Below are 26,712 nucleotides of genomic sequence, written 5' to 3' on the forward strand. Positions count from 1 at the left end.
CTATATACACCTAACACCTATACCAGTCCTGAAAAGAACTTTTGTGTACCAAATAGCTAGTGTTTTATCTGTCCCTACTCCACACAGCAACCTTTCCCTATAGTAACAGAAGAAAGAATGTAAAATGACCACCAGATCAGGTGTATTTATAGGTTAGGGGGAATGTCCAAGTGTCCATGTGTTGTCATGTCTCAATTGGCTGTCCTGTACCACATGATAAACATGTCATCAAAGGTCAAAGTTCTTTTACACATTAAACACGTAAGTCCGCCGGGGCGAACGACGGGAAAAGGCGAGCGAACGAGCGGACCGCGAACGACCGAAATTCGCCGCGAAACGACCGCCGGGCGAACCGTTCGTCCATCACTAGTTGGATATGCAGGAGAGGCCCAGGCTTCCGGCCTAGTGTAGGCGGGGGTGGGGCCTAGTCGGGAGAAGACCAGAAAAGTGGCTACCAGGTACCCCATGAGGACAGCAAGAGGCACTACAGAGCGAGAAGGGCGGAAGGAGGCGAAGGGCAGTGGCCAGGGGCGGCACTGCGGGAAGGCACACTCAGACCCAGGAAGGTGATGGGCAAGTCCATGGGCGGATCTGGCATAAGGAGGAGGGAGATGGAGGACTGCGGATCCCCGGCATCCAGTGCCGCATCTGCCGGAGGGCTGTCGGCCAGTGAAGATGACATGGTAGGCGTTCTTTCTGAGGGTGAGCTGTCGCAGTCGGAGGATGATGAGCAGCAAGGACGTCAAGCAGCGGTGGAGATGGGACCATCGGCTGGGGGGACCCCTTACAGGCATCACGGTAAGTCAGCATTGCTGGGGTCAGTGGTTTTGGGGGGATGGGGGCACAGGGGGAGTGTATGGGGGCGGTTAGGGCTCAAGCGGTGTGGTCGGTCTCGACCGTGCCCCCCGTTCCGGCCACGTTGGCTTCTGCCAGCGCCATGGTGTAATCAGGTTTTCAGGGTTTTTTAGCATGCTTGAAGGAATTGGTCCATAAGTTTGAACCGGGACAAGGTGGGTTGCGGGCACCAGTGGCAGCGTGGGTGGCCCCTGAGGTGGGGGTCTAGTGAGGTGACGACGGTTACCAGGAATCCTCCGGCATTGGCTGGGGAACAGGCGGTGCCCGCAAAGGGGTGGCAGACAAGGAGGCTGTGCCTAAGACTACGGGAGAGTCATTTAACGACACGACTAAAAAACAAGATTTGGTGAGATTGGCAGATGCAGCAAAATGCGAGGTCTATGTGTGCTTCGAGGGACCTCTCGGGCACACTTAAAACCGGAGGTGAAAGAAAAGATCTGGAGTGGGGAATACATTGAAATTTTCACGTTGTTACCTCTAGAGAAGTTTAATCTGGACAGGCCTGAAGACCACAAGAAGGAGGATGAAGAAAAGAGGAGATACAGGCTCATTCCCAGGACTTTCCCAAATTGGCTGCAGGCGTTTGCAATAATGGTGAGCTTAATAGGGGAAAAGAATCTGGAGCACTGCTAGGCCCTGTTCTATTACTTGGACACCGTGGGAGAGGCATACAGAGTCTACGGGGGACAGCTTGGCTGAATTAGGACAAGCAGTTCAGGCAGTGGAGGGTGATTCGTCCGTCCTTGAGGTGGGATCATAAGGACATTAGCTTATGGATGCACCTGATGACTTTTACTAGGCCGACGGGTCAATTTTTTCAAGGGGGGGGGGGCGGTGGATGAACCAACCCTGGACAATCGAACACAAGAAAGAAAGGGGTGTGTTGGTAATATAATGAGGGGTCCTGCAAGTTTGGGGGGTTGTGCAAGTACAAGCACAATTGCTCTGGATGCGGAGGTGGACACCCCATGTCCCATTGTTTTAAGCAGGTAAAAAGGTCGGGCAGGAGACGCTGCTGGTAAAGGGGACAACTCCGGTGAGGGTGGAAAAGATGCAGTCTTTTCTCAATAGGTACCCAGATAGGGAGACGGCGCAATTGCTGGTACAGGGGTTTTTCAGAGGGGTTTTGAATTCTGTTGCGACTGGTTAACACTCCCCCACTGGCGCGCAATTTGAGGTCTGCTATGCAACACACCAGGTTGGTTTCAGACAAATTACGAAAAGAGGGGGCTTTGGGCCGCATGGGGGGCCCCTTCGCGGCAATGCCCATACCGGACTTGGTGGTTCCACCATTGGGGGTAGTACTCAAAAAGGAGCCTAATAAATTTAGGCTCATACATCATTTATCGTATCCAAAAGGGGGTTCTGTGAATGATGCCATTGACCCGGAGATATGCTCTGTATCTTATACATCGTTTGATGCAGCTCTATTTTGGGTGAAAAAATATGGAAAGGGGCACTGATGGCAAAAACTGATATAGAATCAGCTTTCCGTTTGCTCCCGGTTCATCCAGATAGCTTTAGGTTGTTGGGCTGTCATTGGCAGGAGGAGTTCTACGTGGATCGGTGCTTGCCCATGGGGTGTTCGATCTCCTGCGCATTGTTTGAACAGTTTAGTTCTTTCATTGAGTGGGTGGTCTGGGATGTCGCGGGTTTGAACTCGGTCATGCACTACCTGGATGATTTCCTCTGCGTGGGCCCGCCGTCTTTGGAAGTGTGCACGGTCCTGTTAGCTATGGTAGAGCATGTCACCAAGAAGTTCGGTGTTCCGTGAGCACCGGAGAAGAAAGAGGGTCCGATGACTGTGCTGAGTTTCCTGGGCATCATTTTGGACTCAGAGAGAATGGAATGTAGGTTGCCGGAGGATAAATTGGTGGCTCTGAAGGGTGAAATACAGGGGGATCATGGGACTACATAAGGTGCAACTTAGACCATTACAATCGTTATTGGGCAAGTTGAACTTTGCGTGTCGCATCTTGCCGATGGGTAGGGCGGCTGTCGGCAAGTACCGTGGGGGTTACATCCCTCAAGCACTATATGCGCTTGGTGAGGGCACATAGGGATGGCCTGGCGACATGGCACTTGTTCCTGGTTAAGTTTAATGGCAGGGTGTTGTGGATGTCCGGGCCTGTTAGCAACTTTGACCTGGAGCTGTATATGGATGTGTCAGGGGCAGCTGGCTTTGGGGCCTTTTTCCAGGGCAAGTGGAGTACGGGGCCTTGGCTAGAATCATGGACGGCAGCAGGGCTCGTGAAGAACATGTTGCTGTTGGAATTATTTCCCGTCGTACTAGCAGTAGAATTGTGGGGGGAATCTTTTCAGAATTTGAAAGTGCGGTTCCATGGGGACAACTTGGGAGTGGTACAGGTGATCAACAAGGTGTTGGCGGCATTGCCACCGGTAGTCTGGTTGCTTGGACACCTGGTTTTGCGCTGTTTACAGTTGAACGTGTTTATCTATGCTGTTCACCTCCCGGGTGTAGAGAATGTCATCGCTGATGCCTTGTCTCACTTTCAGTGGGACAAGTTCCAGGACTTGGCACCAGGGGCGGAACAATGCGGGGTCCCTTGTCCCGGGTGGCTGTGGAAGATAGCCTTGGAAGAGTAGCCGGATGGATCAGATGGTCGGTGAGTGACTCGATGTGGTCAGCGTACAGTAGGGTTTGGGGGGGGAATGGATTGCATTGGTACAACAGATAGCGGAGGGGTGAGAACAGGACCTCCGTTTGTTAGTTTTATATTTTGTTTCTAGGAATTTGGAGGCAGGGGTGTCAGTGTTTGGTCTGGACAAAAAACTGGCGGGGTTAGTGTTCTGGTTTGTTAAAAGGTTTTCCGGACTTGACCAAGGATTTGTGGGTGAGACAGGCGGTGAAGGGTTATAGGCGTTCTAAGCCGGGCCGGGATACGAGACGCCCGGTTTCTTTTGATTTATTGGGCAGGTTATTGGCCAAATTAGCGGTTACATGCTCATAGGAGTATGAGGTAGTTTTATTCAAGGCAGCATTCACATTGGCGTTCTTTGGGGCCTTTCGGATTGGCAAGTTGGTGAGTCCCTCCACGAAAGTATAGGGGGGGGTTAAGGGTGTCAGAGTTAGTTTGTGAAGGGGATAGACTGTCCTTACTGGTGTGCAAGTCAAAAACGGATCAGCGGGGCAAGGGACGGAAGGTGCAAGTATATTCACTGCCTGGTTCACCCTTGTGCCCGGTAGATTTGGTGCAGGGTTTCCTGACTCTGCGCCCGGAGGTAGGAGGGTCTCTCTTAGTGCACCCGGGATGGGCGGTCCTTATCTAGATTTCAAAATTGCGGTATTTAAAAAATGTTTAGAGGGTTTGGGGGATCAAAAGTTTTCGTCCCATTCATTCCGCATAGGGGGCGGCTATGGAGGCGGTCAGATGGGGGCTGGATGAGGCTGCTGTAAATCGGATTGGGAGATGGGAGTCTAGGAGGTTTAAATCATAGGTTCGCCCTCATCTGTTGTCAGTGTAATGTAAGATAGTTAATGGGTAAGGGTTTTACACTGTGGTGTCTTGTATACGGTTAATATTGATTGTTTTTGGGGGTTGTTTTTTCTTCTTTTCTTTCAAGAAGAACACAGGGATTGGTCTGGATTGTGGGCCACTCATGTGTGTTGAGGGGTTAAGAGAGGTGATGCTCGTCCGGAGGGGAGACAGCTAGGTTTTTCAAGACAGAAGGCATGTATCAAGTGGTTTGGGGTGCTGGGTATGCTTTGGGGCAGGACGGTCTCCCAGGTGCATAGGTTTGCGCGTATGGACCAGCCTCCTGACGTGTTAGTTCTACATGTGGGGGGCAATGATCTCGGCAGTAGGTCTATGTTGGACTTGGTACGTGATATCAAGTTTGATTTGTGGCTACTCCGCTTTGCCCTCCCACACATGATTATTGTGTGGTCTGACATGGTGGCACGGACCACTTGGCGTTTAGCACGGTCAGTGGACGAAATCAATCGGGCACGGAAGAAGGTGAACAAGGAGGTTAGTGGTTTTGTTGTCAGGAATGGTGGGTTGGCCGTCCGGCACCTGGAATTGGAAGTGGATACTTGGCGGTATTTGAAGAGCGATGGAGTTCACCTGAACGATGTGGGGATTGACTTGTGGGCGCTGGGATTTTAGGATGGGATACAGCGAGCTTTGAGGGTTTGGCAAGGCACACAAGGGTAAGGTTTTCCCCTGGTGTGCTGTGGCATTGTGTTGGTCCTTGCTGTTGAAGGATTAGCCCCAGGTTTGGAAGATTTTGGGACCCATCGGTGGTATGGTACCCGAGGGTGGTATTCCAGCTAAAGGTGGTTATCGGGTGCACTGCGGTCAGTGTTTGTTGTCTCTGAGATAGCATGTCAGCTGGAGGCCTATTTTAGTTTTAAGGTACCGCAGTGCCGGGATGGATCTGGTGTTAAGATTGTTTGTTTTTTTTTTCCCCGCAAAGATCAACGGGTGGAATTTAATGGAGGAGGTGGTTTAGTACAGGTTTATACAGTTATGTTAATTTATGTTAATTGTATTTGAATGTTTAACAATAAAGATAATTGGCTGCTAAGGCCAAGTTTTTACCCCTAGATTGGAGTGGACTCCTTTTCTGAGGTTGAAGGGTGGGGTACATAGCAGTGGGAAGTATGTGGGATGGTAATAATGAGTTAGCATGACACATCTGTTATACAATGGTCATGGACAGGTGGTCTGTTTACATGCAGCTACTCATAGAGGAGGCAGTCTGTGTCCGTATCCGCACACAGACTTGCCATCCGCCTGCTTAGTGGGGATCAGCGGAGAGATCCCCTGCTGAGCAAACATATAGCAGCCTCTGTCCACCCCATGTGAAAGGGGCATTACAAGTGAGGTAGATGCCGGAGAACATGTCTGATAATCACTGTTATACTGTATGAAGGTTCCTGCCCATTCTCTGAATTCAGTTGGGATATCCTCACACTTACTTACTTGACCTTCTGACAACTGTGTATTAATGGAGAAAGAACTTTTTGGCACTCTGGATCCACAAGGTGTCTATGAACCTCTAAAGACTGAACATTTTCTCTCGTCAAAGTCTTCAAGCAATATCTCAGCTGTTTGCAATAATTTCTATTCTGCCAAAAGTGAGCAATAGGTGATCCATGCAACTTCAAACTGGAACAATGAGACATGACTCTCCTAATGAAGTTCTCATCCTGAGTCTCGTATAGACAGGATATGGTTGGAATATAGAAAGCCTGTATGATGTCCTTCATGGCCCATTTTATCATTGTAGCTCTGGCTCGGAGTGAAATGTTGATTCCTGTGGTCTCAGAGAATGTCTTCAATGGCTTTTCATGTAAGAAACCAAACAGGAATTGTACAGCTAATGTTAAATGTACGAAACCGCGCCAGACGTCACCGAATGATTTCCCTTTACAGATCTCTGGGAGGAAAGCACCTTTCATAAATCCAAACCCATCATCCAGCACATAATACAGAGCAGCAAGGAACTCCTGTACACTTAGGTGGATGAAGCTGTAGCGAGTCTCGGTGCGAAAAATGTTCTCATTCAGAAATACAGACTCCACCTCATCCAGAGAAATTCCACGCCTTTCTAGATCTTTCTTCTCAAATAAGATTTGTTGGTTCAGAACTCCCCGATTGGCCAGAGCACACAGCTTCTTCAGACAGGTTTGTTTCCGGTGTACAGACTGCTCCTTCTTGCTATGATGGGTTAGTAAAACCTCCAGGTAGAGAAGGTAAATTGAAGTCATCGTAATACACTGAATTACATCCAAATCTTTTCTTATTTCTTGTTTCATTGCAGTGCAGACAACCCAGCATGTGATGGGGACGGCACACATGGTGTACACAACTTCATTTTCTTTTATTATACTGAGAACCTTGTCTGCATCTTCTTTATTTGCATAGAATTTATGGACATATTCCTCTCGAGCTTCCCTTGTAAATCCCAGGATTTCCACATTGCGAGAATCATCGATGAATGTGTTAAGTTTCTCCATGGCCAGTGACCTCGTGGTGATGATCAGAGAAGATTCTGGGAGAACCTGTCCCCTGAGCAAGCTTTGGAGAATTATTTCTTTGTGGGTTTCCATAGAAATGTCAAGACAACCCTCAGATTTCTCCTCCGGAGACCACCTCAGTTCATCAAACCCATCAACTATGGTGAGAAGTTTTCTCTGACTTTCAGGATCCTTCAGAATAGACACCAGGTCATCTGAACTCAGTCTGCAGGTTCTGGATAAAAGTCCCACAAGACTTATGTTTTCAGGGAAGGTGTTGATTTCTCTACAGTTCAGATAAAACACAAAGTCAAACTTGTCTTGGTAGAGATCCCCAGAGGCCCAGTCCAGCATGATCTTCTTGGAGGTCATTGTTTTTCCAATCCCAGCAGGTCCTTCTAACACCACAATCTTAGGGATGAGCCCATTTTCATCAGGGTCAAAGAGGGTCTGAATTGTGATTGGAGAGTATTCATCTTGTCTTTTCTCTATGATCTGTATCTGTCTTCTGTCTAAACCACTTATTTCATACTCTTTTCCCTTTTTATTCTGGGGTGCCTTTCTCATTAATATCGTGGTGAATCTTTTCTGTAGATGAACAGCCTCCCCCATACAGGAATTATAGTGGGTAATCCTCTGAAACTTCTGTTTCGCAGACCCTCTGTATTCCTTTCTGAAATCTTTATGAGAGAAATGAGAATATTTTATTCCTCATATACACATGAAATAGTATTTACAGTATATGACACTGTTGGAAATATTGATTTCTAACCACAAATCCCAAGAATGTAACCCTAAAAGAAGATATCCCCCAAAAAAACTAAAACAGGAGAATTGTGAAAGTATCTAAACTATGGACACTCCATTCAGACCAGAGGCATAACTAGAACCTCTAGGGGCCCTTTCCATTGATCCCTTTCCTCTGGTCCCAGGGCCATTGCCTCTGAGGCCGAGGGCTTTCCCCTGAGGCCAGGGCCTTTCCCACTTGCTCCTATGATGGGGTCCTTTATAAGCCCCAGTTCACACTGCTGTGACTTATCATGTGACTTTCAACACATAAAGTCGCATGACAAGTCAAAACACATAACATTTCAAGGGGGACCATCTTAATTAATGCAATTCAAGTCGTAGCAACAAAAGCAAAAAGGTTCATGCACTACTTTTCTGCAACTTTGGTGCAATTTGAATGCCATGGATGGCAAGGTTAAATCACAAAAATGTTGCAAAGGAAGTGGCAAGGAAATTGCAAGCAGGTCACATGACTTTCAGGTCACAGCAGTGTCAACCGAAACCATACTCTGCAGTGGGACCGCCTTCCTGCCGTCTTGGGGCCCCCCCATGGTGGTGGAACACCAGGGCCCAGTCGCAAGTGTGACCTTTCCAACTCTAGTAGTTCTGCCACTAATCTAGACTACAACAGAACAAAATGATCATCCAGAAGATATTTCATATCAAACGCAGATGTCCTACTAACCTGATGATCTGTTGTCATGCGTCATCTTCTTCAGGTTAGCTGGAAATAAGAATAGGGAAGTGATTAGTCCTGACAAACCTCTGAAATGTATAAAATAATAACTGAGAGTTATTAGTGCAGCAGATCCTCCCAGACACCATCATCAAACCAACCCTCTGTAGATTGGAGTCTCGCCTCCTACGTTTCTCCACTCAGAAAGCCTAGAGGCGATTCAGTTCGCATTGTGCGCTATACAAGTATTTCATTCATTCATTCATTCAGGTGATGGGGAGTTTCTTTCTCTGCCTGGTAATATATTTCAGCACATTGCAGAAGAACCCCCAATTCTCTATGCAGGGTTTACAGGCACACACCTAGAATCTGGAGCCTTGACTCCTCTTTCTGATGGAGGTTCAGGTGGATCCATGGGGCACAAGGCACAAGAGTCTCCCGGGAATACAGCTATAAATATTGAGGTTTTGGATAATAGACAAATGGCTGCAATTGTATTGCTCTGCTCGGCATGCTGAATGATGTCATTGTGTTATGGTGACTGACTGCTGGTATCCTAGAGAATTGTTACTGTGCTTCCATTTTAGATTGTTTCTGAACTCTGTAATCTTTTCCTTCTTCCAAAATCTTGATATCCAAATGAATTTTATTCTGTAAACTCCCTCAGTAAGGAAAGTTTAACTGCGGGTAAAACAAATCCCAACACCTGAACACAATTATGCAACTTTGACCTGTGTTAATAAATCTGTACATATCATAACTATTTTGTGCACCCAGGTGGATTATATTGCCTTTTTCAGGACAAATTGGGCTGCATTTGGTGGAAAATGGTAACAGATATCTCCTGATTTTTTTTTTTTTTAATTATTATTATTATTATTATTATTATTATTAGGGATGAGCTTCAAGTTCGAGTCAAACTCATGTTCGACTCGAACATTGCCTGTTCGCCCGTTCGGCAAACAGTGAAAAATTTGGGGTGTTTGCGGCAAATTTGAAAAGCCGCAGAATACCCAGTACAAGTCTATGGGAGAAAACTAAAGTGCTAATTTTAAAGGGTAATATGCAAGTTACTGTCCTAAAAAAGTGTTTGAGGACCCGGGTCCTGCCCCAGGGGACATGTGTCAATGCAAAAAAAAAAAGTTTTAAAAACGTCCGTTTTTTTTGGGAGCAGTGATTTTAATAATACTTAAGGTGAAACAATAAAAGTGTAATATTCCTTTAAATTTCGTACCTGGGGGGTGTCTATAGTATGCCTGTGAAGGGGCGCATGTTTCCCGTGCTTAGAACTGTCCCTGCACAAAGTGTCATTTCTGCAGGAAAAAAAGTCATTTAAAATCACTCGCGGCTATAATGAATTGTCGGCTCCCCGTAATACAGAGAACAGTCATTGAAAGTCATTGATTGAAAAAAAAAAAAAATAATAAAAAAAGTGTGGGCTTCCCCCATATTCAATTAGCAGGCCCTTCAGGTCTGGTATGGATATTAAGGGGAACCCCGCGTCAAATAAAAAAAAAAAAAAAAAAGACGTGGTGTTCCCCCTAAATATCCATACCAGACCCTTTATCCGAGCACGCAACCTGGCAGGCCACAGGAAAAGAGGGGGGGGGAACGAGAGAGCGCCCCCCCTCCTGAACCGTACCAGGCCACATGCCCTCAACATTGGGAGGATGCTTTGGGGGTCTGTGACCCGTCCAAGCACCTTGTCCCCAGGTTGATGAGGACAAGGGCCACGGAAACCTGCATTACATCAGAGGGGGGTGGGGTCACCCACACGTCATTGGGGAAGCCAGGCTTTCCCACTTGCGTCAGAGGGGGGCGGGGTCAGGTGACGGTGGCCCCTCCCTCCTCATATAAGAAATGTCAGGCTGCCAGGATCCCCGCAGTGTCTCTGCCAGTGGAGACAGAGGATGGATGGACTGCCCTGCGCTGGAGGGAGCGATCACCCGTCGCTGGATCAGATCAGCCATCTCTGGACCCCGGAGAGATGATCATCCATCGCTGGATAGCAAGAGGGGATTACCACCGCTAGAATCTTTTTTTACATTTTTTTTATTTGTAATAAAGGACTTTTACAACGGTGTGTGTCTTTTTTAACATACTTTTACATTTTCTTTGTGAAATGGTAGGGGTACTTTTGTACCCCCTTACCATTTCAAACAGGGGGGGCTGGATCTGGGGGTCCCCTTGTTAAAGGGGGCTTCCAGATTCTGATAAGCCCCCCGCCCGCAGACCCTCACAACCAACGGCCAGGGTTGTGGGGATGAGGCCCTTGTCCTCATCAACATGGCGACAAGGTGCTTTGAGCAGTCACAGACCCCCAAAGCGTCCTCCCAATGTTGAGGTCATGTGGCCTGGTACGGTTCAGGAGGGGGGGCTCTTCCAGCGGCCTGCCAGGTTGCGTGCTCGGATAAAGGGTGTGGTATGGATTTTTAGGGGGAACCCTGCGTCATTTTCTTTTTCATTTGATGCGGGGTTCCCCTTAATATCCATACCAGACCTGAAGAGCCTGGTAATTGAATTTGGGGGAACCCCATGCTTTTTTTTTTTTTAATCAATGACTTTCAATGAGTGTTCTCTGTATTACGAGAGCCGAAAATTCATTATAGCCGCGAGTGATTTTAAAATACTTTTTTTCCTTGCGAAATGACACTTTGTGCAGGGACAGTTCTAAGCACGGAAACATGCGCCCCTTCACAGGCATACTATAGACACCCCCCAGGTACCAAATTTAAAGGAATATTACACTTTTATTGTTTCACTTTAAGCATTATTAAAATCACTGCTCCTAAAAAAACGGCCGTTTTTAAAAAAAAAAATTTGCATTGATCCATGCCCCCTGGGGCAGGACCCGGGTCCCCAAACACTTTTTAGGACAGTAACTTGCATATTACCCTTTAAAATGAGCACTTTAGATTGTGAACGTTCGAGTCCCATAGACTTTAATAGGGTTCTAAAGTTCACACGAAGTTTAGGTCTGTTCGCAGGTTCTGGTGCAAACCGAACAGGGGGGTGTTCGGCTCATCCTTAATTATTATTATCAAAAGGAACACTGTCTAAAAATAAGGGAAAATATATATTTTTTTTTTATGTTTTTAATGTAGATGTATATTTCTTGCTATTGCCATGACTTACCATCCAAAAAAACAACCCAAAATAAATTCTCCCATTCCTGATGATCACAGTGATATCACATATGTGTATGGTAGTTGTTGTTTGTACCCGTAGTAGGGCCATAAACAATAGTGCACATTTTTCTTTTATTTCTACCTAAAAATGACTGGGATTAACGTTTTATATCATGTATACTGCATGTATACAATGTATTATATATTGTATCCTGTATGTATACAATGTATTATATAATATATCCTGTATGTATACAATGCAAATATAATGTATCCTGTATGTTTACAATGTATTTTATAATGAATCCTGTATGTATACAATTATATAATGTATCCTGTATGTATACAATGTATTATATATGGTATCCTGTATGTATACATTGTATTATATAATGGATTCTGTGTGCATACAATGTATTATATTATATATACTGCATATATACAATGTATTATATAATGTATCCTGTATTTATACAATGTAAATATAATGGATCCTGTATGTATACAATGTATTATATAATGTATCCTGTATGTATACAATGTATTATATAATGTATCCGGTATGTATACAATGTAAATATAATGGATCATGTATGTATACAATGTATTATAGAATATATCCTGTATGTACAAAATGTATTATATAATGAATCCTGTATGTATACAATTATTATACAATATATCCTGTATGTATACCATGTATTATATAATAGATTCTGTAGGTATACAATGTATTATATAATGGATTCTGTGTGCATACAATGTATTATATTATATATCCTGTATGTATACAATGTATTATATAATGGATCCTGTATGTATACAATGTATTATATAATATATCCTGTATGTATACAATGCATTATATAATGGATCCTGTAAATAAAAAATAAAAACACAGGGGCGGGCTGAACAGTGACTGATTACTATGATAGCCAGTCAAAGACTTGGTAAGGTCCTAGTCTCTGTGCAGTGCACTCCCAGCATGAAGAGAGGTACACAGATATGTGGCCCCCAGGATAAAGACCCCCTTCTGTGAGGCCCCATATGTGCGTACTGTCAGCTGGGAGAGGTTCATCCAGTTGGAAGCTCCTGATTGGTCACTGGCTTTCCCTGGATGACATTCCTAGTTCTTCCTCACACAGATATTGATCAGGAATTGGTAGGAAATTGTCATTATAGACCGGAACTCACCATTCTGTTCTCTCCTCTCCTGGAGGTCATTTGCGGGTCCCATCAGACCAATCACTGTAAGGACATCAATGGTGACGTCCAGAGCCCCTTCTTCTCCATATGTGTGTATCAGGAGGTCCTTGGTGGTGATCCAGTCTGCATTTTCTAGTTTTCCTCGGGGAATGGGAAGTTTATCTTCATTGTAGAAATCAGACAATTTGTTCCTAAATCTCTTGAAGTCACTTCCTTTCAGATCCTCCAGAGAATATACAATAAGATCCCCGGGGGTTTGTGGGACCCTTCCCAGGACACCAGAAGCCGACCCTGCAGAGAGGACAATCAGAAACTATAAACATTATTCTTAATTTGGATGATCTCTGACACATAAGAGCAGATAAGTCTGTACTGGCAGCCGGCGATGCTATAAAGAGCATATAGAAGAGAAAATAATTTATCTCCAATTTGTGGCAGCCCGTCCATTAGGAACTCAGGGGCACCGCCCCCCCCCCCCCAATCCATGCGCCCGGCCCTTAATCATGCAGGGCGCTGGACGCATTGATTAAGAATGTATTTTTGAAGCACGTGATTAACCAGTAGGCGTCTGCGCTATAGCTGAAAGACGGCTACAGCGCGGCACTCAATTGCCGGGAGGGCGTCCCTGCATGCCGCCGCGGGCATGCATCAGGGGAGAAATCTGTGTTGACCGTGTCCCTTGGACACAGCCAATCACAGATCATGCTAAATGTTCAATCACAGCGGCCATTTAGCACTCGATCGGAGCTTGCAGTGAGAGATGATCTCATATGTAAACATATGAGATCATCTCTCATTGCCGGCTCTCCCTCCTCTCACAGAGACCGCGTGTGAGGAGGAAGAGCGACCTGTGCTGCAGCGTGAGAGAAAAAATCATAAATTACAGTGCCACACTAACACAACACAGTGCCATCTGTCCCCAGTGCCACCTATCAGTGCAATTTGTCCCCAGTGCCACCTCTCAGTGCCATCTGTCAGTGACATCTGTGCCCAGTGCCACCTATAAGTGCCATCTGTCCCCAGTGCCACCTATCAGTGCCATCTGTGCCCAGTGCCGCCTATAAGTGCCATCTGTCCCCAGTGCCACCTATCAGTGCCATCTGTGCCCAGTGCCGCCTATAAGTGCCATCTGTCCCCAGTGCCACCTATCAGTGCCACCTATAAGTGCCATCTGTCCCCAGTGCCACCTCTCAGTGCCATCTGTCAGTGACATCTGTGCCCAGTGCCACCTATAAGTGCCATCTGTCCCCAGTGCCACCTATCAGTGCCACCTATCAGTGCCATCTGTCAGTGACATCTGTGCCCAGTGCCACCTATAAGTGCCATCTGTCCCCAGTGCCACCTATCAGTGCCATCTGTGCCCAGTGCCGCCTATACGTGCCATCTGTCCCCAGTGCCACCTCTCAGTGCCATCTGTCAGTGACATCTGTGCCCAGTGCCACCTATAAGTGCCATCTGTTCCCAGTGCCACCTATCAGTGCCACCTATCAGTGCCATCTGTCAGTGACATCTGTGCCCAGTGCCACCTATCAGTGCCATCTGTCAGTGACATCTGTGCCCAGTACCACCTATCAGTGCCATCTGTCCCCAGTGCCATCTGTCTCCAGTACCACCTGTCAGTGTCACGTGTCATCAGTGCCACATATCGGTGCCATTTGTCATCATCGGTATAAAAAAAAGTGGGCAAGTGGGACTTTAAATGAAGCATGTCAATTGAAAATAAAAATAATGACTACATGTGAGTAGATAAAATGATTTAGATTTAATTTATAATCAATAAACATCATTTTATCTACCTCACTTGTATCAGTTATTTTCATATTCAATTGACACGCTTCATTTAAAGTCCCACTTGCCCACTTTTTTTCTTTATACAATTTGCCCGGGATGGAAGCATGCCATTGCTACTTGGTACTGTGGCAGGTCACTTCTCTCAAATCTACATAATTGGGTGGAAGACACCCGCTCCTTTGGTGACCGTGCTGCACAATTATTCATTATCCTTAGTAAATATTCCTTTGTATGTTTATCCCGATTCATTTATAATCCCGGTTTCGGGTTCATAAACCCGCGACTTGAATTATTATTTTTTATATATGTGTTTCCATCAGTTATTGATAACTCCTTATTATTATTACTATTACTTTATTATTATTATTATTATTATTATTATTATTTTTTCCTGTTTTTTTTTTTTTCCCCTGGAATCTATCCATCGATCAATCGAACATATGGTTTTATGGTTTATGTTATGTGTTTGCTGGGTATGTTGCTGTCTTTTTTTTTCCGGGGGTTGCGATGGGCTCAGCTCCCTCCCTACCTCTCTTTATGTATCTCAAGGGGCGGTGGGGTCCGATCTCAGCACATCGGCGTCGTGCACAAATGGGCCCCTCGAGCGGCGTCAACAGATGCTGCAAGGTGGGATTCTGCGTGTTTTTTTTTTTTCTTTTCTTTCCACCTGATGCTGCAGCTAAGATGAGTGGGCACCCACTGAGGTATAGATTATCCTCAGCTGTGAGTGTTCCCTCACCTCCTCACAGCTGCATGCCGCTGGCAGGGCCCCCGCCCAGGACCTGGTGTATATGAGCTGGGACAGACAGACGGTTCACTCCTCCACTGAGCTCCACTAGTAAGGGATCACGTTTACATTCCTTGTAACAGGAATAAAAGTTATCATTATTTTTTTTTAAGTGTCAAACTAAAAATAAAAGTAAAATTTATAATAATATTTTTTTTTTAAAGCGCCCCTGTCCCCGTGAGCTCGTACGCAGAAGCGAACGCATACGTAAGTCCCGCCCACATATGAAAACGGTGTTCAAACCACACATGTGAGGTATCGCCGCGAACTTTAGAGCGAGAGAAATAATTCTACCCCTGGAACTCTTCTGTAACTCTAAACATGTAACCAGTAAAAAAAAATTGAAGTGTCGCCTATGGGGATTTTTAAATACCAAAGTTTGGCGCCATTCTACGAGCGCGTGCAATTTTGAAGCGTGACATGTTTAGTATCTATTTACTCGGCGTGTCTTAATCTTTCACATTATGCAAAAAAATTGGGCTAACTTTACTGTTTTTTTTTTTATTTAAAGCATGAAAAAAACGTGTTCGAAAAATTGCTGCGCAAATATCGTGTGCGATAAAAAGTTGCAACAACCGCCATTATATTCTCTAGTGTCTTTGCTAAAAAAACATATATAATGTTTTCGGGTTCTATGTAATTTTCTAGCAAAAAAATTATGAATTTTATATGTAGGAAAGAAATGTCAGAATCGGCCTGGGCGCGAAGTGGTTAATTCAACATATAGGTAATAGAGTTTTATTCATGTTTTTTTTTTTTTTTTTCTATGCTGATACATTGTTTCATTCAGAGCACTGCACACATTTGAATGGATGATTTTGTATTTTCTTATCATCCATTCTCACTTATTTTACACACATTTAGCTTTCTCCGATTTCCCAATCATTTTTGCATATCTCATTCACACACATTTTTCAGTAATTAGCTACCGTATATACTCGAGTATAGGCCGACCCGAATATAAGCCGAGGCCCCCAATTTACCCCAAAAAAACTGGAAAACTTATTGACTCGTGTATAAGCCGAGGGTGAGACATGGCTGTCCATCCCTGTGTGTCCGTCCATCCCTGTGTGTGTGTCCGTCCATCCCTGTGTGTGTGTCCGTCCATCCCTGTGTGTGTGTCCATCCATCCCTGTGTGTGTGTCCATCCATCCCTGTGTGTGTGTCCGTCCATCCCTGTGTGTGTGTCCGTCCATCCCTGTGTGTGTGTCCGTCCATCCCTGTGTGTGTGTCCGTCCATCCCTGTGTGTGTGTCCGTCCATCCCTGTGTGTATGTGTCCATCCATCCATCCCTGCGTGTGTGTGTCCATCCATCCATCCCTGCGTGTGTGTGTCCATCCATCCATCCCTGCGTGTGTGTCCATCCATCCATCCCTGCGTGTGTGTGTCCATCCATCCATCCCTGTGTGTGTGTCCATCCATCCATCCCTGTGTGTGTGTCCATCCATCTATCCCTGTGTGTGTGTCCATCCATCCATCCCTGTGTGTGTGTCTGTGCAGCCTTGTGTGTCCAGCCTACCTGTGTCCCGAGCCTCCGTCCCGAGCCTCCGTCCCGTGCCTCCGTCGTCCCGTGCCTCCGTCGTCCCGTGCCTCCGTCGTCCCGTGCCTCCGTCGTCCCGTGCCTCCGTCGTCCCGTGCCTCCGTCGTCCCGTGCCTCCATCGTCCCGTGCCGCCTCCGTCCCGTGCCGCCTCCGTCCCGTGCCTCCTCCGTCCTGTGCCTCCTCCGTCCTTCCGGGATCGCCGCTCTTCATCGGCGCCTCGGCGGCCATTCTACCTTTCAAAAGCCGCACCTCCGCCTGTGATAGGCGGAACACTCAATTTCCCAGCAGTCTGTGTTCCGCCTATCACGGACATCCTCTCATCCTCGTCCGTAGTAATGGACTTAAAGGGACACCCAACGCCGAAAAAAATCGGCGTGGGGGTTCCCCCAAAGTCCACAACAGACCCTTGTCCGAGCACGCTACCCGGCCGGCCAGGAAAGGGGGGGGCGAGCGAGCGCGCCCCCCCCCCCTGAGCCGTACCAGGCCGCGTGCCCTCAACATGGGGGGTGCCTTGGGGAAGGGGGGGCCGCGCGGCCCCCCCACCCCAAAGCACCTTGTCCCCATGTTGATGAGGACAAGGGCCTCTTCCCGACAACCCTGGCCGTTGGTTGTCGGGGTCTGCGGGCGGGGGGCTTATTGGAATCCGGGAGCCCCCTTTAAGAAGGGGGCCCCGGATACCGGCCCCCCACCCTATGTGAATGAGTATGGGGTACAATGTACCCCTACCCATTCACCTGTGAAAAAAAGTACAAAAAAAAACACAACACGGGGTTAAAATATTTTATTGCACAGCTCCGGGGGTCTTCCGTCTTCGGGGGTCTTCTCCGGACTCCTCCGCTATCTTCTTGTAGCTCTTTTGCTAGCGGAGGAGTCCGGCTTTCTTCCTCCCCGCCGCTGGCCTCTTCTTCCCCCTCTTCGGTTCTTCTGCCGGGCCACCGCGCCTTCTTATAGCTCTTTTAGAGGCGGTGGCCCGGTCTTCTGTCGCCGCTGTCGTCGCCGCCGCCTTCCGTTCTTCTTCTTCTTCTTCTTCTTCTCCTTCTCCAGGAGATGTTGACACGTCGCTCCCTCCGGCCGGAATGCCAGAGCCGTGCAATAAAATATTTTAACCCTGTGTTGTGTTTTTTTTTTGTACTTTTTTTCACAGGTGAATGGGTAGGGGTACATTGTACCCCATACTCATTCACATAGGGTGGGGGGCCGGTATCCGGGGGCCCCCTTCTTAAAGGGGGCTCCCGGATTCCGATAAGCCCCCCGCCCGCAGACCCCGACAACCAACGGCCAGGGTTGTCGGGAAGAGGCCCTTGTCCTCATCAACATGGGGACAAGGTGCTTTGGGGTGGGGGGGCCGCGCGGCCCCCCCTTCCCCAAGGCACCCCCCATGTTGAGGGCACGCGGCCTGGTACGGCTCAGGGGGGGGGCGCGCTCGCTCGCCCCCCCCTTTCCTGGCCGGCCGGGTAGCGTGCTCGGACAAGGGTCTGTTGTGGACTTTGGGGGAACCCCCACGCCGATTTTTTTCGGCGTTGGGTGTTCCTTTAAGTCCATTCCAGGCAGCGGTGCCCGCGACGTCTCCTTCGCGGGCCCCGCCTACCTGTACACGCGCTCGAAATGGGCGGACTTTTCTCCGTGCGGGAAAAGTCCGCCCATTTCAAAAGTTGAGTGAACAAGCCTACACACGCGGCAACTGTTCGCTCAAACAAAGTTTCAGCGGACAGTTTTTCGGAATTTCCGAAAAACCTTGTTCAGGAGACTGTCCGCTGAAACTGTCCGCTGAAGTCCCACACACGAGCGGACTGTCCGCTGAAACACTGTTCAGCGGACAAGGTTGAGCGAACAGTCCCCGCGTGTGTACGCGGCCTCAGTGGTTTTTTTTGTTTTTTGTTTTTGTTTTTTTGTTTTTTTTCAGTAATTGTATGCATTCAGATCATGGACTACCCCTAGGGGTTATTGATTATAAATTAAATCTAAATCATTTTATCAACTCACATGTATTCATTATTTTTCCCAAATCCCACTTGCCCAGTTTTTTCTTTATACAATTAACCCGGGATGGAAGCATGCCATTGCTACTTGGTACTGCAGCAGGTCACTTCTCTCAAATCTGTCATCAGTGCCACCTGTCATTGTCAAATGCCATCTGTTATCAGTGTCACGTGTCATCAGTGCCACGTATCCGTGCCATCTGTCATCAGTGCCACATCGCTGTCACGTGTCATCAGTGCCATGTATTAGTGCCATCTGTCATCAGTGCTATGTATTAGTGCCATCTGTTATCAGTGCCATGTATTAGTGCCATCTGTCATCAGTGTCACGTGTCATCAGTGCCACGTATCAGTGCCACATCAGTGTCACCTGTCATCGGTGCCATCTGTCATCAGTGCCACATATTGGTGCCATCTGTCTTCAGTGCCATGTATTAGTGCCATCTGTCATCAGTGCCACATATTAGTGCCATCTTTCATCAGTGTCACATGTCATCAGCGCTACATATTAGTGCCATCTGTCATCAGTGCCACATATTAGTGGCATCTTTCATCAGTGCCACGTATTAGTGCCATCTGTGATCAGTGCCACATCAGTGTCACGTGCCATCAGTGCCACATATCAGTGCCATCTGTCATCAGTGCCACATCAGTGTCATGTGTCATTGTCCTGTTGCTTTAGGGCCTTCAAAAGTGTAATAAGTAGTCAACAAGTTAGATGTGTCATTTATGCTCCTAGAACACCTGATGGCACTCCCTGCATGTTGGGCCTCTCTATGTGGTCAGGCTGTGGAAATGCCCCACACATGTGGTATGGTTAGAGGAGTAGCAGAATGTATTTTGGGGCATCATTTGTGGTATACACATTTCATGTGAGAGAAATAACCTTTCTTGATCATACATCACAGGACACAGGAGCTTCATTACATAGTGGGTTATATAGGCACCTCTGGTGATTGGACACTGGTTGACCCCCAATTATGGAGAATTCCTCTCCTATATAACCCCCTGCCATATGGGAGGCACCTCAGTTTTTGCGGCAGTGTCTAAGGTGGTTGGCCACGTAAAACATGTGCTATGAAGAAAGCTCTGTGCATGTCCCTGCGGGGGTCTAAGGGCTATGATAACCGGATCCATATCTCGGGCCGATATTTGACTCCCAAGATGGTATGGTACCCGGGCCTCGTCATCCGAAGAAACGAGGTTTTGCCTGTAAGTCCTCTCCTTTTGGAAGACTGGGCGCTGGGAAAACCAGACTTGGTGTACTATTTGCATAGTGGCATGAAAGTTTCTGGCAAAGTCTTTTACAAGGTCCAGGTAAGAGGTTCCTCTGAGAAGGAACCCAAAAAATCCTGAAGGTTGGCACAACTCTGCCCGCCATGATGGGTGAAGGCTGGAATCTGTTTTCAGCAATTCCTGTGGCAGGGACAGGTAAGAGAAGTTAATCCTATATAAATCATATATTGTGGATTTCTTCATGTGAGTAGTTGTATGTCTTACCTGGTTTCCACTACTAGAGGGAGTAAGAGCAGCCTGATGCATACTTACATGCCTTTCAAATACACATGCTCAGTGAAGCCTGTTTTCATATGGCTCACATCTTCCGCTGCAGACTCTGCTACAATAGAGAGGTAAGAGAGAGGTCCCACGTAGTCTAGGGGTCCTGCACGGCTCCATAGGTGATCCTCCCCCCCCTTGGACGACCAGCAGTCCTCATGCATACATGCGCGCGTGCACGCGCGCTGAGCACACTCCCATACTAATGGAAGGAGGGGGGGTGGTTGCGGGCAGTGCACGCTGGCTTTACTGTGCAGGCGCCAAAGTGGCAATTTTAAAAAGCCCAGAACATCAGGGGGCTGTAAGTGGAGACACAGGAGCTGTGGGCAGTAAGCATCCTAAGGGATTGGATCCAGGCAAGCCGAAGACACCTACTCAGTATCAGGTTGTGCAGTTTAAGCATATATATTTATTGTGAGACTTGTAGCACAACAGTGACTGCACTTGTACTAGTACCTCTGCTTTGTAGCTTAGGACTATGTCTCCTCATAAGAGGGTCTCAGGGGGAGGTAACAAGGGCACTGGTAAATCACCGCCTAGGTCCAGGGGTTCTAAAAATGTCTGTAGATTACCATCCCCCCCTGCAAGACTGGAGCCAGCCTCACAGGATGAGTTAGTGCCCCTGTCAGGTTTTGCAGCCTCTCCTAATGTTTCAGCCCCAGTGTATGTCACTGAAGACTCCCTTAAGGCTACATTGGAGGGTTTTGAAGGGAGAATTATGAATTTTATTTCAGCTTCCCTGAAAAATATCAGAAAAAGGGGTAGATCCCCTCCCTCTGCTGAGATTCCTCTTTCAGATGACACCTCCGACAATGAGGAGAGATCCCTATCATGGGATAGGCATCAAGAGCAGTCAGATGAGTCAGAGGAAGAGGAGAGAGTCCCCTCCTCCCAGGAACTCAGAAAACATGTTCCATATTATACTGAACTGGTGCGTACCACTTTCAGGATGCCTGCTGCTGAAGTCGCTACATCCTCTGTTTCTTCCCTGGGGGTCAGGAGAATCCCACAGACTGCCTTTTCCTTTCCAATTCATCCCTTAACCTCCCTGGCGGTACCATTATTTCGGATTTTAGGTGCTAAAAGCGGTACCATTATTTTGCATGAAAATTTGGCGTTTTATATTGTAGTCCTGCAATTCTTAGGAATAACTCTCTTAAATCTGTCCAAACCAGAGTCTAGCAGACATCCCGGGTATGATAAAGTTTGAAAAATTAAATCATAAATTATAATATAATAAATAATTATAAATAATTGTACCAAATAATAATATAACAATAATAAAAATTATTCAATAATGTAATCAAATCAAAAACACTGAAATTTGCTCAGTTGCAGAATTGTCACTGTCATTACTTTTCAGTATTTGATGACGGATCTCCCCACAAATCGCTATCGCTCAATTCTGCGAGTGATTCTAATTTATTATCGCTGTTTTCTAGCTGGTCTAAAATCATTTTTGATGTACAGTGACAGTTTTGGTTGCTATGGGCAATCTCCAGTTTCCAGGCATAAAGAACAGTTTTTATTATATAAAACTGCATGCAGGGCACTGGGCAGACCACTAGGGACAACGGGGATGTGAAATATTTACATACAGCAATGTAATCTGTAAGATTACATTATACTGTATGTTTACTGTTTGTTTCACTTTTTGAATTTGGCACCGATCTCCGTGCCCGTGCGTCGCAACGCTCGCAGGGCACGGAGATCGCCGATGTGATAGATCGAGCGAGACATGGCTCGCTCGTACAGCGGGGAGACAACGCTGGATCCGAAGGAGAAGGTAAGTAAACCTCCTCCTGGATCCAGCGACGCTGTCCCGAGTCTGACTCGGGGATACCGCTTTTGGTATGAAAAATCCACCCCGAGTCAGACTCGGGAATACCGTCAGGGGGGTTAATGGATAAATTGTTGTATGAGGATTGGGGACATCCCGATAAACTGTTTGCTCCTCTTAAAAGGTTTTCTATGCTTTATCCTCTGGAGGAAAGTTTCACCAAGAAGTGGGGGGTCCCATCTGTTGATGCGGCTGTTTCTTGTGTGAATAGAAACCTGACCCGTCCTTTGGATAATGCTCAGGTATTTAAGGATCCAACTGATAAGAAGCTGGAAACATTATTAAAAGCCTCCTTTTCCATGGCTGGCGCTGTAGTGCAACCTACAGTCGCAACTGTGGGGTTGTGTCAGTTCCTCAAGGAACAGGTTAAGCAGATTCTTGGGCTCCTTCCCAGTGAGGAAGTAGAGAATTATGCAGAAATACCTCAAATTCTGTGTTTTATGATTGATGCGATTTTGGATTCTGTCCAACAAGCATCTCGCTTGTCTCTCCTGTTGGTACACATGTGAAGGGCCCTATGGCTAAAAAATTGGGCAGCTGAGCTATCATGTAAGAAGTATTTGATTGGGTTCCCGTTTAAGGGGAAAGCTTATTTGGGGAGGAATTAGATAATCTAAAAGATTGCAGGGGGTAAATCTACTCTCCTTCCAATCAAAAAGAGCAAACATCCATCATTTAGGCGTTCTTTCTCCCGGAGCATCAAGCTCTAAGCAGTGGCGACGGCCTTCCCAACCTCCCTCTAGAGGAAAGGCCCAAGGTCACCCCAGGGGCAGAAAAAGACTTGGGGGCGAAAACCTGCCAAGCAGAGCCCAAAAGCTTCCTTGTGAAAGGGCACCCCCACTCGGCAGTGGGGGGAAGGCTCCTGCACTTTGCAGAAGCCTGGCGGGAAGAGATTCGGGACAAATGGGTAACCTCCTCGATATCTCTGGGCTACAAGCTAGAGTTTCAGGGGATTCCACCTTCTCGCTTCCTAAGGTCAAGGATCCCCAAGGGTCCAGTAAAGCAAAAAACGCTACTTCTGGCCTTAGATCACCTGCTATCCCATGAGGTGATAGTGGAAGTGGACTCAAAACAACAGGGTTCAGGCTTTTACTCAAATCTCTTCACCGTTCCAAAGCCAAATGGAGGTGTCAGACCTATCCTGGATCTGAAGGATCTGAACCAGTTTTTGCACATCCGGTCTTTCCGAATGCAGTCAATACACTCTGTGGTCTCCTCCCTGCAAGGGGGAGAGTTTATGGCATCGATAGATATCAAGGATGCATATCTTCATGTGTCAATTTTTTTACGCACACCAAAAGTATCTAAGGTTCGCGGTAGATCAGCGCCATTTTCAATTTGTGGCCCTGACGTTCGGTCTCGCTACAGCTCCTCGAGTCTTCACAAAGATTCTAGACCCTCTCTTGGCAAACCTAAGATCTAAGGGTATAATCGTGATGGCTTATCTAGACGATTTGCTACTCATAGAGCAAACAGTAGCGCTCTTGAACCACAGTTTTACCAAAACGTTAGAGCACCTGAAACACCTAGGTTGGATTATAAACCTAGAAAAGTCATCCCTACAGCCTGCTACCAGGTTGGAGTATCTGGGCATGGACATCGACACCACTCAGGGTGTGGTGTTTCTACCAAGCCCAAAGGCCATGGCTATAGGGGCTCTGGTGCACCTAATTCTGGGCAGAAGAACTTTCCCCAATCGGTTGTGTATGAGACTGTTAGGGAAAACGGTCGCCTCCTTCGAGGCCGTTCCATTCGCCCAGTTTCACTCAAGGCCTTTGCAAAGATGCATCCTTGCAGCTTGGAACAGGAAGCCCCAGGCCTTGGACCTTCCTATGTGTCTATCCCCAGGGACACGCAAGAGTCTCATTTGGTGGTTACAAACCAAGAATCTGCTGAAAGGCAAAACTTTTCTTCCTCTTCCATGGAAGATTATAACTACAGATTATAACTACAGATGCCAGCCTGATGGGCTGGGGAGCAGTGTTGGAGGAGACGTGCACGCAGGGGAAATGGTCTGCGACCGAAAGGTTATTGCCCATAAATATTTTGGAAATTCGGGTAGTTTTTATGGCTCTCATAAACTGGTCTTACAGACTACGGGGTCTCCCTGTTCGAGTTCAGTCTGACAATGCCACAGCTGTGGCCTATATCAAACACCAGGGTGGCACCAGGAGTCTGGTTGCACAAAGAGAGGTGAATCGCATACTTGCTTGGGCAGAAAGGCATGTTCCATGCCTTTCTGCAGCCTTCATTCCAGGAGTGGAAAATTGGCAAGCGGACATTCTAAGCCGCCAACAGTTATGCCCAGGAGAATGGGCTCTACACCCCGACATATTTCAGATCATATGTCACAAGTGGGGCACTCCAGACATAGATCTGTTTGCGTCCAGGTTCAACAGGAAGCTGGACAAATTTGTATCAAGGACAAGAGATGTACTTGCTCAGGGGTCAGATGCTCTGACAGTTCCCTGGGATTGGTACAATCTAATTTATGCCTTCTCACCATACCCGCTTCTGTCGCGGTTCCTGGGAAGAGTCAAGAGGGAAACAAAGTTGGTTCTTTTGGTAGCCCCGGCTTGGCCCAGGCGACCTTGGTACGCAGTAGCACAGCAGAGGAGGGTAATATGGCGCTCGCTGGGGATCCCAAAAATATTGTTGTATGATAACAGAATGTTAGTATAAACAATTGATCGTATTTATATAGCCAAAGTATATTGATTTTTGTGTGGGTTTTGGGTATATCCACACACGAGTATCCACGATGAGAAGTTCAGGGTCTATGTAGATCGTCAAAGTGGTCCGCGAGGGGGATCAGCAGTACAGGCTGTACCCTAAAGGGCTGCCAGTCTTAAAGCAAGAAGTAGCTCTAGGAAACAATGGAATAGAGAAAGAGACGGCGCCCTCTAAGTGCAGCAGTGAGGTTACTCAAATTTATTAAAAGTGGTTAAAAAACACTCACATTAGATTAGTGGTGTAAAGGCACATCAGAGATGTAATGTTTCATCCGTATGTCCATGGGGACGACTCGCAGGGCTGTAAGGCAGGGTTTCCAGCATCTGACTTTTTGACCGATGGTTGGTGTTTTGGTCTATTCCATGTATTTCCTCGAAATGGTCAGAGTAATCGGGGTACTGCTGGTAGCTGTGGTGCCCTTGGTCCGATGTTCAAGGAGTCGGTGTCCTCAGGAGACGGGCTGGACAAAGCGGCGCTTCGGAGCATGCATGCTCCTTCATCAGGCTTTAGGTCCTTGGTACGCAGAGATCATGAAGTTGGCTGTAGGCAGGCCGTGGATCCTTCCTCTCCGCCCAGATCTGCTCTCGCAGGGTCCAATTTACCATCCTGCTTTACACAGTCTGAATTTAACGGTTTGGCTGCTGAGACCCACATTCTGAGAGATCGTGCACTTTCGGAAGCCAGTCCTTTCTACTCTGGTCAATGCCAGAAAGCCGGCCTCCAGGCTTATTTACTGCAAAATCTGGAGGGCATATGTTTCCTGGTGTGAACCCAGGGGATGGCATCCTAGATAGTATGTCATTAGCAGGATCTTGGCCTTTCTCCAGTCAGGCCTAAAAATAAATTTGGCCGTAAGCACTATCAAGGTGCAGATTTCGGCCTTGTCAGTGTTTTTACAGAAGCCCCTTGAATCACATTCCCTGATGCGGGCTTTCATCCAGGGGGCTATGCGGTTAAGGCCGTCAGTCAAACCTCCGGTATGCCCATGGGATCTGAATTTGGTTCTCTCGGCATTGCAGGGGCAACCATTTGAACCTTTGCATCTGGCTTCATTAGTTCTTTTGACTAAAAAATTGGTTTTCTTGATAGCCATATCCTCGGCTAGAAGAGTGTCAGAACTAGCAGCTCTTTCCAGCAAGGAACCTTATCAAGTTATTCATAAGGACCGAGTAGTGATGCGTCCGAATAGGTCTTTTCTGCCTAAGGTGGTTTCGGGATTCCATTTGAATCAAGACATAATCCTACCATCCTTTTTTCCGGATCCACAGTCCGCAGAAGAAGAGTCTTTGCACACTTTAGATGTGGTAAGGGCAATCAGTATCTATCTTCAAGCAACTGCTCAGATAAGAAAAACTGATTGCTTATTTATTTTGCTGGAAGGCCCTAGGAAGGGCCAGGCGGCATCAAAATCCACTCTCTCAAGATGGATTAGAAAGGTTATTCTTCAGGCCTATAGTGTAAAGGGGAAGATTCCTCCTTTTCAAGTGAAAGCGCACTCAACGAGGGCCGTAAGTGCTTCTTGGGCAGTGCATCACCAGGCCTCCCTGGCTCAGATCTGTAAGGCTGCAACTTGGTCATCAGTCCACACATTCACCAGATTCTATCAGGTGGATGTCAGAGGGCAAGAGGATACCGCCTTTGGGCACAGTGTACTGCAGGCTGCAGTTTAGATCCTCTGGTCCATGATGGTCTATATTTCTGATCTGTGTCTCCCTCCCCTCAAACTGAGCATTGCTTTGGGACATCCCACTATGTAATGAAGCTCCTGTGTCCCGTGATGTATGATCAAGAAAATAGGATTTTTGTATACAGCTTACTTGTAAAATCCTTTTCTTGAGAGTACA

At 47.0% G+C, this 26,712-nt stretch overlaps 1 protein-coding gene across 2 annotated transcripts in view; it reads right to left on the reverse strand.

Annotated features, from left to right (window-relative positions):
* LOC143961807 (NACHT, LRR and PYD domains-containing protein 3-like) overlaps positions 1 to 26,712 on the reverse strand; it is a 114,969-nt gene that overhangs the window by 69,285 nt on the left and 18,972 nt on the right. For both annotated transcript variants that reach the window (XR_013270560.1, XM_077471138.1), the window contains exons 3-5: positions 12,629 to 12,931; positions 8,316 to 8,354; positions 5,805 to 7,521 (exon numbers count right to left, since the gene is read on the reverse strand). Coding sequence is in view for 1 of the 2 variants with exons in the window: in XM_077471138.1 (XP_077327264.1) it covers positions 5,805 to 7,521; positions 8,316 to 8,354; positions 12,629 to 12,931 (2,059 nt within the window). In the remaining variant the exon portion in view is untranslated. The remainder of the gene's footprint in view (positions 1 to 5,804; positions 7,522 to 8,315; positions 8,355 to 12,628; positions 12,932 to 26,712) is intronic.

Source organism: Lithobates pipiens, unplaced genomic scaffold, assembly GCF_037356315.1.
Source record: "Lithobates pipiens isolate NorthernLeopardFrog02 unplaced genomic scaffold, aLitPip1_a1.2 Scaffold_8, whole genome shotgun sequence".
Classification (NCBI taxonomy): Eukaryota; Metazoa; Chordata; class Amphibia; order Anura; family Ranidae; genus Lithobates; species Lithobates pipiens.